At 46.2% G+C, this 13,149-nt stretch overlaps 2 protein-coding genes across 3 annotated transcripts; one reads left to right on the plus strand and one right to left on the minus strand.

The window, feature by feature from the left end:
* Positions 1–166: 166 nt before the first annotated feature.
* On the minus strand, positions 167–7,860 carry LOC132204129 (PHD finger protein rhinoceros-like). 2 transcript variants are annotated; one of them, XM_059632411.1, is made up of 12 exons: positions 7,479–7,860; positions 7,270–7,356; positions 6,461–6,833; positions 6,238–6,401; positions 6,036–6,184; positions 5,809–5,902; positions 5,504–5,697; positions 5,246–5,416; positions 5,044–5,186; positions 4,766–4,889; positions 4,476–4,601; positions 167–4,418 (listed from the first exon to the last, which is right to left on the minus strand). In XM_059632411.1, exons 2-12 carry the CDS (start codon positions 7,316–7,318, stop codon positions 528–530), a joined length of 5,478 nt encoding a protein of 1,825 aa, XP_059488394.1. In that variant the 5' UTR covers positions 7,319–7,356; positions 7,479–7,860; the 3' UTR covers positions 167–527. The 2 variants fall into 2 exon arrangements, with proteins under 2 accessions (XP_059488394.1, XP_059488393.1); XM_059632410.1 differs by having other exon boundaries at positions 6,027–6,184.
* Positions 7,861–8,173: 313 nt separating this feature from the next.
* Positions 8,174–12,820, plus strand: LOC132204130 (transcription elongation factor SPT5). Its single transcript, XM_059632412.1, has 15 exons — positions 8,174–8,484; positions 8,535–8,767; positions 8,825–8,962; positions 9,020–9,254; positions 9,305–9,517; positions 9,577–9,760; positions 9,820–10,043; positions 10,108–10,361; positions 10,416–10,611; positions 10,664–10,789; positions 10,884–11,355; positions 11,511–11,672; positions 11,728–11,856; positions 11,984–12,267; positions 12,323–12,820. Exons 1-15 carry the CDS (start codon positions 8,269–8,271, stop codon positions 12,557–12,559), a joined length of 3,303 nt encoding a protein of 1,100 aa, XP_059488395.1. The 5' UTR covers positions 8,174–8,268; the 3' UTR covers positions 12,560–12,820.
* Positions 12,821–13,149: the final 329 nt, after the last annotated feature.

Raw genomic sequence — 13,149 nt, forward strand, 5'->3', positions numbered from 1 at the left:
AATTTCCAAAACCCATGATAACGCAACTATTGATGACTATTTAAATTAGGATTTAAGCCTGAAGTTGTTCTTGTGAAAGAAATGTCTCAATAACTTGATTTGATTATTATTTGACGCAAATTGCAGGGAAGTTAGCGATAGCAAAAGTAAACTCATTCACTTTATTTTTCATTAATCGTTTATTTTAAACTTCAATGTTAATGCTTTCTGAGATTTTCACTTTCTTCGTAGAATAATAATCGTAATAATAATAGCAGCAATAGAATAATAGTAATTATAATTCGTTTAAGCACAAAACTTTGAGTGAGAGCGCATCCGGTGAAACAAAAAAGTCTAACAGCAGCTGGTCTCTTCTTCACTTTTGTTTGTCGATTCGCCTTGAGACAAAAACCAAGAGCGCACGTGTACATATTAGACTCGATTCTTGAAACAAAGAAAGAAAACCCGCCGCTCGAAGGGACCTTCCTTTTTTATTTCAGCTCAGGTATCACAAATATCACAACTTTTACACCTGCCAACTAAATACACTATGTACAAGGAGTTGAGGGTGGATCTGGCGCGGCGGGCAGTGGCGCTTCCGGCGGCTGTTGGGCCTCCTCGTTCTTTGAGGCCATCACATAGCCAGAGTCGCAGCGAGAAAGCTTCAGCTTGATCGGCTTTATGAGCAGGTTGTTGTTGTCACCTCCGCCGCCCCCAGAAGCGGGCGGCGTTGGTTCCGAAACGGACTCGAGAGGCTCGTCTGGCGACTTGCCCAGCCGGATGATCAGCTTGGGCCCTTTTTTCGCCTTTTTACTCTTCTTGTCAAAAGAGGCCGCGATCTGCTTGCGGTACTTCATGCTTTCCTTCTTGAGCTCTTCCAAGGTCGGCACCACCGAGTCTACGGAGGCGGCTTGCAGCCTCTTCTTGGGCGGCCGCACCCGCAGCATTCGCCGTTCATCAGCCTCGTCGGGCTCGCCTAATTTTATCTTCAGCCTCGGCGCCGCTAACTGTGGCGGAACCGTTTCATCAACCTTGCTGGGCCGCCCCCGCTTTTTGTTGGAGGCGGCTGCAGCTGCGTCTAGGCCCGTCTCCAGCCGTCGCTTTTTCTTCTCAGAGTTGGCCAGGTCGACGATGGACTTGTAGTCGTCTCTGGTCGGAATGGACGTCATCGACGCCACAGCCTTTGGAATCGTGATGGTCGTCCGCTGGGGGCTGGTCGCCGCCCCTGGACCACCTCCGGCTCCTAGGCCTGGCTCCTCGGTCCAGTACTGCCGAAGCAGTTCCTTCTTTCGCATTCGCCGCACGTCTCCAGAGGCCGCGGCGCCCCCACTTGGAACGGTGGTCGGCGCCCCTGCCCCCGGAGGCGGCAATGGAGGCCGCTGTTCCAGGAAGGGACCTTTGATTTTGACCTTGAGCTGGCTGCGTTCTGGTGGCTCCGGAGGAGGTGGCAACGGTTCGGGAGGTGGCTCGGGCGGCGCCGCTTCGCAAATGGCGTAACTTCGGAGATCCACTGGCCCTGGAAGTAGCGGCGCCACTGCTGGCACCGCCTCGGTGGCTTCCAGAGGTGCCGGCACTTCATCCTCCTCGTCTGGCGGAGGTGGCAAAGGCTCGTCGTAACCTGTAGGCTCCGTATCAAATCGGTGGGCAGTGTCGACGCTGCGGCGCCGCTCTCGCATGGCCTTGAGTCCCTCCACAGCGTCGTTGTCGCCTCCAAACTCGTCCTCCTCAAAGTCGTAAACCGTCCCGCTGAACTTGTTGGGCATTGGAGTGCCACGTGCCGCACCTCTGGGTCTGCCACGCCCTCTGCCCCCTCCGCGACCTCCACCTCGACCTCTTCTTGGTGACCGGTGAGGGGTAGGAGGTGGCGGCGCTGCTTTCGGAGGGACAACTCGTGCTGATATGCGAGTCGGTTTTTGGGGCGGCTTTTTAACCGCAGGCGGCACTGGCGGTGCCACAAAGGGAACCTTTTCCAACTCTGGCTCCAAGACCATCGGAGGTGGCAAAGCGGGCTGTGGAGGTGGCATGGCTGGTTGAGGAGGCGGCGCCGTTTGTACCTGAGGAGCAGTCTGAATCGGTGGCGCCGACTGAAGAGGGGGAGGAGTTGGTTGGGGTGGCGGAGGCGCCGGCGGTGGCAAGAAGGGTTGATTGTTCAGGGGCATGTTTGCCAGAGCGGCCATGAAAGCCATGTTCTGCTGCGAGGCTGTAAATGCAGCAGAATGCGGTGGGGCGGCAACTGGGGGTGGCTGTTCCATGCTCGGGGGCAACATCGACTGGTAAGATGCGAGGAAGGGGTTGATGAAGCGTTCAGTCGCGTACATGTTGTGGTAGAAGTCGAAGGCCGGCTGCATATCAACCGGAGGAGGCACCTGTGGCGGAGGAGCCGGGAGCGGCTCTGCCTCAGGTTCCTCCTCTGATTCATTGGAAGAGCTGGTCGAGTTTCTCCTATGGGGCAGCATCTCAGACTCTGACCACTTTTGGCTCATGAATTCCGTAGAGTTGAGGGGCATTGGGGTCATCGGGGTAGGAGCAGCTGGCGTATTTACAACTGGGGGCGGTGGCAACGGCGATTGGTAAGGAGGGGGCTCCGGTTCCAACGCAGGGGCTGGCGGAGGCGTGGGCTCCGGGGGCGGCGTCGGTTCTCTTTCTTGTTTGTCCGGCAAGGTGACCACCTCGGGTGGCCCTGGACATGCGATATCCGGTGGTTCAGTTGGTGGAGGCACCACGTCTTCGGAGGATTTCTTGGCATACTCGAGCCGGAGCTTTTCGACAAGGTTGAGCGTTTCCCGCGTCGAGTCCTCCTTGGTGTCCTCTTTGAAAAATACCTCGTTGACGAAGCTGAAGCCCCGGTCAGAGACGTCATCGGCACCAAAGGTTGGCAACCCTTTGTTCAGACCCTTTAAGTGCGTCTCGTCAACGGCTAGGATTTCCTTCTCAAAGTCTTCATCCAGTTCATGCAGCTGGTGCTGTGGAGAAAATATTGACCGTGCTGGTGGTGCTCGGGGAGGACTTTTGACTGGGGGCGGCTGCGGGGTGGGAACTTTTGGGGGTGGTGTTGGGACTCTTGGGGGTGGAGTAATTATTCTCGGGGGCGTTTGTTGCTTTTTAACCGGGCTGAGGGATGCGGAGGATAGACGTGTTCGTCTCAGTGGTGGAGGCGGACTGGGGACAGGGGGAGGAGTCAACGGGGGCGCCTCAGGTTCTCTCTTCCAAGGCGCCTCGACCGTGACGGGGGCGGAAGCAGCAGGGGGCGGGAGCGTAGCTCGCGCAGGGCTCTTCGCTGAGCGACTTGAGGAGTTTGAGCTTTCAGAGTCTGAATCTGAAGAGTCGGAGGACTCTGAGGAACCCCCCGAGCTGCTGCTGCTGGAGGAGGAGCCCCCCGAGGAGGAGCCAGAGGGGGAAACTGCTTTTGTGACTGTCGCGGGGGGCCGAGCGACAGCATCTGGCCTTGCTGCAGGAGCAACTCGAGCCTTCGGACTGGGCTTTTCTGCGTCGAGGAGCGGCCGTGGCCGCTCTTCGGAAGTTTTAAGCTTCCTACCAGCGGCTTCGGGCGCCCTACGACGCTGCCCCCGCACCCCTCCAGCTGCGGGTGTAGTCGATGTTGTTGTTGCAGGTGTTGCAGAAGCAGCTGCTGCAACTGCCTTGCGGCCACCAAGAAAGGACTTGTCCATTTGTGCCAAGGCACTGCCAAACAGGTCCTCCTTGGGTCGCTTGGTGGCATCCTCATGGTTTCCACCGAGACACTTAATGCTTTCAGAAGCTTTCTTGGCTGCCGCTCGCTGAGGAACATAGCCGCCATTAAAAGCATCATCCTTCTTGGGCTTCGTTTCAGCAGCCTTAATGCTCTCGGTTGCCTTCTTTGCTGCTTGTCTTTGTGGCACAATAATTGGCTTCGACTCTTTGCCCTCTTTGGCAGCCTGTTTTTTGTGAAACTCCTTAACAGCCGCCTTTGTGCGTATCAGCCTGTTGGCTGCCTCATCGTCTGAATCGTCTGTTGACGAGTCTGAGTATATAGAAATCTGATGGCCACCCACCTGCGGCCGCTTGGCAAGTTTCGCCAACTCAGACTCACTCTCAGAACTGACTGAGGCTTTTTTAACAGTCTTTTCTGGTTCACTGTCTGATGTGGAGAAACTGGAGAGGCTGTGTCTTCGAGGTGGTCGTGCCCGCTCCTTGGCCACCTGCCTATTAGGGCCTACAATGCGCGACACTAATGTTTCCAGATCTAAAGGTACACGATTTTCCTGGTCATGGGAATACAGTGCATCATAAATTGAGGGGCCGTGATTTGCAGCCAACACTGCAAGTGCCTCCTCTTTAGGCAGGCTACCAGCTGCTCCAGTCAATACGCTCACTTGCTTGTGGAAAGTCTGCTCTCTAGTCCTCAACATACTCCTTGATAGCTTTTCCCTCCGGCTGACCATGTAACACAAATTGCGCACCTATTGGAATAATATGCATTAGTAAAAAGTTTGATTCATGAAATTGCTGTGGCGCACTCTCTCAAGATCCTGGCGCAGCTGGACAAACATGCGTAGCTTTTCTTGATCAGCTTGTGCAGGAGTTTTGCCAAGAAGGTCAGGGTCATCCGAGGGTGGAGAGATCAATGGCCGATTTCCTCCAGCCTGTGAAAAATGTCAAATTATTAAATAAAGCCTTTACTTCAAGGTTCCAAATTAAAAAAAAAAATTAAAAAAATAAATAAGTAAACAAGAGGTGAAAAGATTTTTAACACCGGTTTGTTTTTTGTTATACATTATAATAAAATACTTAAAAAACATTCACTTACCCGTCTTTTAATCTTCCAGAAATTGTAAATGGATGTTACTGCCTCCTGGTCAAGATCGAAGTGTCGCATAATCAAATCCTTAATGCTCACGTGTTTGTCAAAAGTGGCCTCGATTTCAATTAGCCTAAACAAACAATAGAATCAAAAATTAATTTGCAACTTTAAGTACTGATATTATTTTTCATTTACCAACAAATTGAAAATCACTGGAAAAGAACCCATTTCAGAAACTTACAGGACTAGGTCTTATTGCTAAATTCAGAACAAAAAAATCTTACTTGGCTGCCTTTGCTTGAATTTGTTCCTCGGAGGTCAGCTCTTTGCGCTTCCTCTTTTTGTTTTCCATTTCGTGATTCGGACTCGTTTTGTTAATCTTCTGTTTATTGGTGAAGCCGCTCTTGCTGTGTTTGGAACAGTAGCTCTGCACAAAAAAACAATCAGTTTCCACTTTCATGAAACATTTCAGGGGGAATTTTATACTCTGAGCTTGACTCCATCTTCGGCATCATCTTCTACAATTGCTTTCATTTCAAGGCCGTGCTTAAAGCCACAGGTCACATGGTAGGCCGTTTTGCACGTCTTGACTGAACACTGGATGCACGCACCACATTTTTCCCTACATAGAGTACATACTAGTTGCCATCGACTTTGCTGCAATTTAAACATATGATAAATAATTAACTATATAATTCAAATATATAAATTATTGAAGTATAAAGACAATGCCAAATGACTTACAGGTATGCCTGATATTTTTGTAATTGGCTCCATGCGTTCAACGCTGCCTATGCTGACCTCAGGAATCCAGAGAGCACAACTAACATGGGCCCACTTGTGACCGGAGCGAGTACATTTCATTGCACCACCACGGTTTGGGCATAAAACACACTCTGGCCGGATGGACAGTGCACACGTTCGGCAAAGCCAGGATCCTGCGTCAAAGAAGTGAATCAAATTATTAAAAGCCATAACAATTTAAAACCAAGAACATAATTTTTACTTTTCATTTATAGAGTTTTAAAAATCTTTAATGATAATCTTACCTGCTGGAATTGAAGTTATACCATAACACGCCTGGTGTACACATATATTGCAGACGTCACAGAAGACCATTTCGTTGCCTTCCTCTGAGTCAGGCTGTAACATTTAAAGTTGCAAATCAAGATAGCTTTCAATGAAAGCCTTGTTATATTTTTGAACTTATATTAAATTATATCACATTTTAGTTTTCCTTCTAATTATTTTTTAAAAATTGGCTTACAAAACTCACCGATCGGCAAACATCGCAGATTGTATTCTCGTCAAATTCAATGCCTAGACCTTCCTCAGACCGTACTATACTCTGGATTTTCTTCCAGCACGTGACTTCTAGTTCCTCCATCATGCGCTCCAACTGATCTTCTTGGATTGGCCACAAACCTTAACAATAATTATGTGTTATGTTTTGCAAACATAAAATAATAACAATTTACCCATTAGGGCGCGCTCTCCATTAAGGTTATTGAGCCATACTACATCTACATCATCCAGATCGTATATACACGCCCTATCAGCTTCAGCAGGTGCATTTGAGAGGTAATGGCATTCTGCATTGAAATCTGCACTCTTCGTGATGCGAATCAACTTCCCTTTGGGCCTGGAAAGAAATAATTTATGTTTAAGTGAAAAACAAAATGTTTCAAACAAATTTCATACAATTTGAACTCTGATCTGCGTGGTGATAATAAGTGATGGTTAGCAACTGTTACAGCCGGCTCAGGCAGGGAGTCTGGGTTGACAGGCACCTGCACGCCAGACTCCCACTCCTGCTTCCAGGTGTCTGATATTGTCCAGTACTCATCAGGGGCGAGCGGTTCTGAGTCTGGAATCTTCATGGCTGATATCAAGTCCTTGCGAAAGAGTTCAGCCGGTGCCTCAGGGGCGCTCCGATTGTAGATGTTAGACATCTTGAGATCGGAGAGAGGCCCAGGCGTCCAAACACTGGGACCACCGCTGTCTGAGTCGTCTGATGGCGACAAAAATGCAGCCGCCTCGTTTTTGCCCCGGCCTTTGCGCCGCTTGTTGGGAACTGAAAATTTATATTTTATTATTTTCATATCAAGGTAATAAAACAATTGAGATTTCCAATGAAAACAATATGGTTTGAAAAAACATAATTGCGGGAATATCACTATAAAAAGTCTAAAATCTAGTAAAAGATTGAGTCAGTGGCGCTGTAAGTGTAATTTTGAGCATTAAAAGTAAAAATTACTGTGAAATGTGAATGAAAATGTTCACATTCATTGTCAATTGGGATTGTTTGGGTGATCAGGCCCCATTGTTTTGGTTCCCCAAGCAATAGGCTCTTAATGACAAAGTCCTAAAAAGAGCAGCATTATGGAACTTTGAAATAAAATTATACCAAATTTATATAACTGTGGGCCAAATTTGTAGATTTCTAAAGCCGAAAGTGGACTTCGGGGGTGGTGGTTCAGAAAAGGGGGTCGCAGTGTCCTGGACCGTACCTGAGTCGTCAGTTCGACTCTGCTGGCGCTTCAGTCTCTGCGAGGACATCTTAGCGGAGATCAGCTCGACGGCGATCGTGGCTAAACCTGTAACAGGGTTGAAATTAGCAAGGGTGAAAAGGCGTCGGCCAAAATGCAAGTGGGCGGCCGAAGGGTCAGCCGAAGGGGCTGTTTGGGAGCGGCCCCGCCCCCAGCGGCCGAATTCTCACCATGGCGAGCTGCGGTTTCAAAGTTAGCGCCCTCAGGGCATCAGGACGCTTGTACGCGTATCAGTCGGCCGTCTGCAAATATCAGACGCGGCTCTAGACAACGATCGGACGCTCAGTCCAATCTGCAGTCCGTCGTCCGTCTGTTTTCGCTGTCCAAGCTGCCAATCTAAGCGCCAAGGAGGTTCGCGCTGTCACTTCAATTCGCTTCCTCTTTCAAAAATAGTGTCGCACCTTTTTTTAGTGCGTTTTCAAAATTGTAATTGTTAAACCACAATTCCAAATTGTGGAAATTTGTATTTTTAAGCATCGGCTAACTTGTAAAAGATCATTTTTCTAGATCTTTTCTTCACGACCTCTTAGCGGCCATTTTGTTTGACGCTGCGCGCCGAGACACTCATTTCGCTCTCTTTTGTCTGAAAACTCCTTGAAGATGAATTCCAGCAAATCGGTAACCGGTTGATTTTCTGTGCACTTGTTTCCCAATGAAAGTAATGTAAAACTAAAAAGTAACCGGTTTTAATTAAAATAATTGATGTGAAAAATTAATTAAAATAGTTTATCAAATAGACACTTTATTATGTAAATACAGCTTTGTAAATTTAGTTTAGATAAAAAGATTATTTTATTACATGTTTATAGAGCTGAGAAAAAAATTAAATAACCGGTATTTTTCACTTAGCAACCAAATCCAACATGGCGCCCATATTTCCCATTCTTATTCAACTTGGAGCGTTGTATGGGGTTGTAGGTGTTTTTCTTGTGAATTTTCCAATTTTTTACCATCTGAATCATGTCGGATAGTGAGGATAATATGTGGGAAAATAAAGGGGCAGAGAGCGGTTCAGACGAGCCTTCTGAAAAAAGTGAGAAAGGGTCCGAGTCTGAAAAAAACAACTCGAGTGATAGCGAAGCTGAAGAACCAAAACCATCTAAGAGTAAGAAGAAGTCCAAGAAAAGGCAGGTGGACAGCGGGTCCGAGGAAGAAGAAAAAGAGCCCGAGCAAGAGGTTAGCAAAGATTTTAGTTTGCAGCTCAAATTATCAAATGTTAAATTCAGGAGGAATACGACGAGGAAGAAGAAGAGGATGACTATGACCGGCCTAACAAGAAGAAAAAGAAAGACCGGTATGGAGGGTTCATCATCGATGAGGCTGAAGTTGACTCTGACGTGGACGAAGATGATGAGTGGGAAGAAGGGGCCGAACCAGCAGGCTTTGTTGGAAACGACGATGAACTGGGCCCTACCGCCAGAGAAATTGAAGGCCGGCGTCGTGGTCACAATATTTGGGAGTGCGTCACGTCACCATAATTTTGTGATATAAATATTAATTTTATAATTATTTGCAGTTCACATAAAGAAGATGAATTGGAAGAGTATTTGCGTAACAAGTATGCTGATGAGGGAGCTGTTGCAAGGCATTTTGGAGATGGTGGTGAAGAAATGTCCGATGAAATCACTCAACAAACTCTTCTTCCCGGTGTCAAGTAATTTCCTTTTTCCCTTAAACTTCAGCCATTGTTTAATGAATTTTTAATGTGTAGGGACCCTAATCTTTGGATGGTCAAGTGCAGGATGGGTGAAGAAAAAGGGACTTGTCTTCTGCTAATGAGGAAATTTGTGGCCTACTTGAGCACTGCAGAGCCTCTGCAGATAAAAAGTGTTGTTGCTCCTGAAGGTGCAAAAGGCTATATTTACATAGAGGCCTTCAAGCAGACACATGTTAAGCAACTGATTGCAAACGTTGGTAACTTACGTATGGGCCAGTGGCAGCAACAGGTCAGCCATTTGTGGAAGTGTCCTCAGAAAATTAATTTAAATTTTCACAGATGGTTCCTATCAAAGAAATGACAGACGTGCTAAGAGTTGTGAGAGAACAGTCGGGTCTTAAGGCAAAGCAGTGGGTTCGCCTGAAGAGAGGAATTTTCAAAGATGACATCGGTCAGGTCGATTACGTAGACTTGGCACAGAATACTGTCCATCTAAAATTGTTGCCTCGCATTGATTACACTAAACTAAGAGGCGCTCTACGATCATCACAGGTAGATATCATCAAAACTGTATATTACTTACTTGATTAAATGTGGTTGTTTAAACTTAGGCTGATGCCAATAAGAGAAAGAAGTTCCGACGACCAGCTGCAAAACTTTTTGACCCTGAAGCTGTCAGAGCAATAGGAGGAGAAGTCACAAGAGACGGCGATTTTCTCATTTTTGAGAGCAACCGTTTTTCAAGAAAGGGTTTCTTGTACAAAAACTTTCCCATGAGCGCAATCCTTGCTGACGGTTAGTAAATTTAAATAATGATAAAACCAAATGAACAAAAATTTTGCTTTACTTTTCAGGAGTCAAGCCAACTCTTAGTGAATTGGAGAAATTTGAGGAGTCTCCTGAAGGTCTGGACATTGAGCTTTCTGCAAATGTGTCGGCCAAAGAGGAAGTGGGCCATTCTTTTGCCACTGGTGATGTGGTCGAAGTTTGTGAAGGCGAATTGATGCATCTGCAAGGAAAAATAGCCACCATAGAGGGCAATAAAATCACTATATTGCCCAAGCACGACGAGCTCATTGTACGTCGAATATAATTTTTGGAAGGGAAATCTAATTTTTTTTTTTTTTTTAATGTCCATTCAGGAGCCTCTGGAGTTCCAAGCTAGTGAGTTGAGGAAATTCTTTAAACAAGGAGACCATGTCAAAGTGTTGAAGGGAAGATATGAAGGAGACACTGGCCTCATCATTCGAGTTGAAGACAACAGGGTTGTACTCTTTTCCGACTTGACCATGCACGAACTTGAGGTCCTTCCAAGGGACTTGCAGCTCTGCACAGACATGGCTACTGGTGTCGACTCCCTGGGTCAATTCCAGTGGGGAGATCTTGTCATGCTTGAGTAGGTTAAAATTCCTGTGATGACTAAAGAAACTAAAAATTTTATGTACTATAGTGCACAGACTGTTGGTGTAATAGTTCGTCTGGAAAAAGAAAGTTTCCAGATATTGTCAATGAGCGGCAAGCTTGTGGAAGCTAAACCACAGACACTTCAGAAGAAGCGAGAAAACCGTAATGCACAGGCCCTCGACTTGGAACAGAACCCAATCCAAGTCCGAGACATCGTTAAGGTTGTGGATGGTCCACATGCCGTAAGTGAAATTAATTAAAACAGTTGAGCAGCGTTTACATATTATTTCACAGGGTCGTGAAGGAGAAATCAAGCACTTGTATCGAAACTGTGCTTTCTTGCATTCTCGACTCTTTCTTGAAAACGGAGGCATTTTTGTCTGCAAAACTAGACACGTACTTCTGGCAGGAGGTGGAAAGGTGCAGTGGTTTTTCAAAACTTAATCGATTTTCACTGAAACTTCAATATTCTAAAGGAGCAATATTTGACACTTTCTATATTCTGTTATTTTAGGCTGTGAGTGCTGCAACTGCAGCCTCCGGTGGAGCGAGTGGTTTCATGTCTCCAAGAATCATGTCACCCCGAATCACATCTCCAGCTCATCCCTCGAGTGGTGGCGGGGGTGGTAGAGGCGGCCGACGAGGTGGAGGAGCAGGAGGTGGCGGTGGCAACATCCGTCGAGATCGCCAGCTCATTGGCACAACCATCAAGATAACAGGAGGGCCCTACAAAGGTAATGTGGGCATTGTCAAGGACGCCACCGAGTCAACTGCAAGAGTCGAGTTGCATTCAACTTGCCAGACTATATCTGTCGACCGGAGTCACATTGCTGGAGTCGGCGTGCCAACCAAGGATGGCTCTTACACCACCTACAGCAGAACTCCAGTTGCTGCTCACTATGGAGGGGGTGGAGCTGGTACCCCAATGTACAGAGGAGAAGGCTCAAAGACACCTATGCATGGCAATCAAACGCCTATGTACGATGGTAAGTTGAATTTATCATTTTTATCTTCTACCAATATTAAGTGAATTTAATTTTCCTGGTCATTTTTAAATTTTTTATTGTTCAATGGTCAAATAAGATCCTTTGATAAAAAATTTTTATTACCTGTAGGCTCATAAATGCACTTTTATTTTAAGTTGGGTCAAGGACTCCCCATTACGGCAGCATGACTCCTTCCCACGATGGTTCCCGCACTCCTGGAACAGGAGCCTGGGACCCTACTGTGGTCAACACTCCTGCGCGTGTTGCTGACGACTCCTACGCCCTGGATGACTCACCATCGCCTGGTTACAATCCCAGTGGGTTTTTATCCTTAAGATATTTTGTCCCTGTATTAAAATTTTATGTTTCCAGGTACCCCTGGCTACAATCCAGACACTCCTGCTGGCCCTTACACACCTCAGACGCCTGGAACTATGTATGGTTCGGACCACAGCTATTCCCCCTACCAGTCGTCACCATCACCTAGTGTTGGATTCAGACGTAAGTTCTAATTTAATACGGTTAATAACATGCAAATGTCCTATCATTTGAGGGGGGAAACGAGCCATTCTAATTTTCTGTCCATTATAAAGATCATTTATTGAACCTTATTTTTATTTTATTTCAGCAACTCCAAGTCCTGGAGGTTATGTTTCAACACCAAGCCCTCTAGGAGGAGGCTATCAAGTCTCAGGATCCCCGTCTGGCAGTGGACCCTATGAGTCTCCATCGCCCTCAAGCTACAGCCCCCTTGGCACAGCTTCATCTCCATACAATCCCCAAACCCCTGGTGCAGGCATGGAGCATCTCACCCTGCATGAGTGGCACACGACTGATTTGGAAGTTCGCATCAAGAGCACCCATGACGACCCAGGCCTCATTGGCCAAACTGGAGTAATACGAGGCATATCTGTAAGAATTCATTTTTATTTCCAGGAGTTGAAAGTTAAAAATTATTTTAATCCAGGGTGGCATGTGCAGTGTGTTTCTGCCCGAGGAAGATCGTGTCGTCAATTTGCTCTCAGAGCAGCTCGAGCCTGTGGTCCCTCAACGTGGAGACCAAGTTAAGGTCATTCTTGGAGAGGATAGGGAGGCTGTAGGAACTTTGCTTTCTATTGACAACAACGAGGGTGTCGTGAAACTTGGCCCCGATGACGTAAAAATGCTTCAACTCAGATTCTTGTGCAAAATGAAATCCATGTAATAGTATAATGGATTATTTTAAAAGGAAATCATGTAAATTTCAAATCTCTTATTCCAAACTGGCGTTTCTCTGTCCCACATATGATCATTTGGTATTAAAATTTCTGTTTCACCATATTTATGCAAATGCATACTTAATTCACAGTTTGTGTCAAATACATTAAATTAATTTGTCTGTTGAATTTAGATAGTAAATTTATAATCCTAAGATCGACGAAAATACTTCAAGTTTCAGTTGTATGCATACTTCAAAACTTTATTTTTCACCTGTGGCGTTTTATGTCTTAAAATTATTTCTTATCAATAAAGGAGCTTGATGAACTTAATCTGTAAAATGACGATTTTTTGTAATCTCTGTTTTCATCATCGGAAACCTTGAATTTTCCTAAGAGTTGATAATATAAAGTTGGAGGCAAACTAGATAGAATTCTGTGCAATGTCTTTTATCTCAATCTGGTTAAACAGACCTGCTTTAAAAAGGCAAGAGTGAATTATTGCAAGTTAATTATGCATTTCACGTCAATGCAGCAGGGTCACCAACATGTGAAAAGTATTCCGACGTATAAACTTAAATAATTATTGTACAAATTG

This window comes from Neocloeon triangulifer, unplaced genomic scaffold (assembly GCF_031216515.1).
Source record: "Neocloeon triangulifer isolate White Clay Creek 2 clone unplaced genomic scaffold, ASM3121651v1 ptg000022l, whole genome shotgun sequence".
Taxonomy (NCBI): domain Eukaryota; kingdom Metazoa; phylum Arthropoda; class Insecta; order Ephemeroptera; family Baetidae; genus Neocloeon; species Neocloeon triangulifer.

Excerpts from the sequence above, each read along its gene's own strand:
- LOC132204129 (XM_059632410.1), bottom strand. The coding sequence starts at position 7,318 with ATGTCCTCGCAGAGACTGAAGCGCCAGCAGAGTCGAACTGACGACTCA. Across the intron at positions 5,903-6,026 it reads TTTGCCGATCGGTGAGTTTT|CCTGACTCAGAGGAAGGCAA; the intron begins GTAAGCCAATTT and ends TAAATGTTACAG. Across the intron at positions 5,698-5,808 it reads TATAACTTCAATTCCAGCAG|GATCCTGGCTTTGCCGAACG; the intron begins GTAAGATTATCA and ends TCTTTGACGCAG.
- LOC132204130 (XM_059632412.1), top strand. The coding sequence starts at position 8,269 with ATGTCGGATAGTGAGGATAATATGTGGGAAAATAAAGGGGCAGAGAGC. Across the intron at positions 10,362-10,415 it reads GGAGATCTTGTCATGCTTGA|TGCACAGACTGTTGGTGTAA; the intron begins GTAGGTTAAAAT and ends TATGTACTATAG. Across the intron at positions 12,268-12,322 it reads GAGTAATACGAGGCATATCT|GGTGGCATGTGCAGTGTGTT; the intron begins GTAAGAATTCAT and ends ATTTTAATCCAG.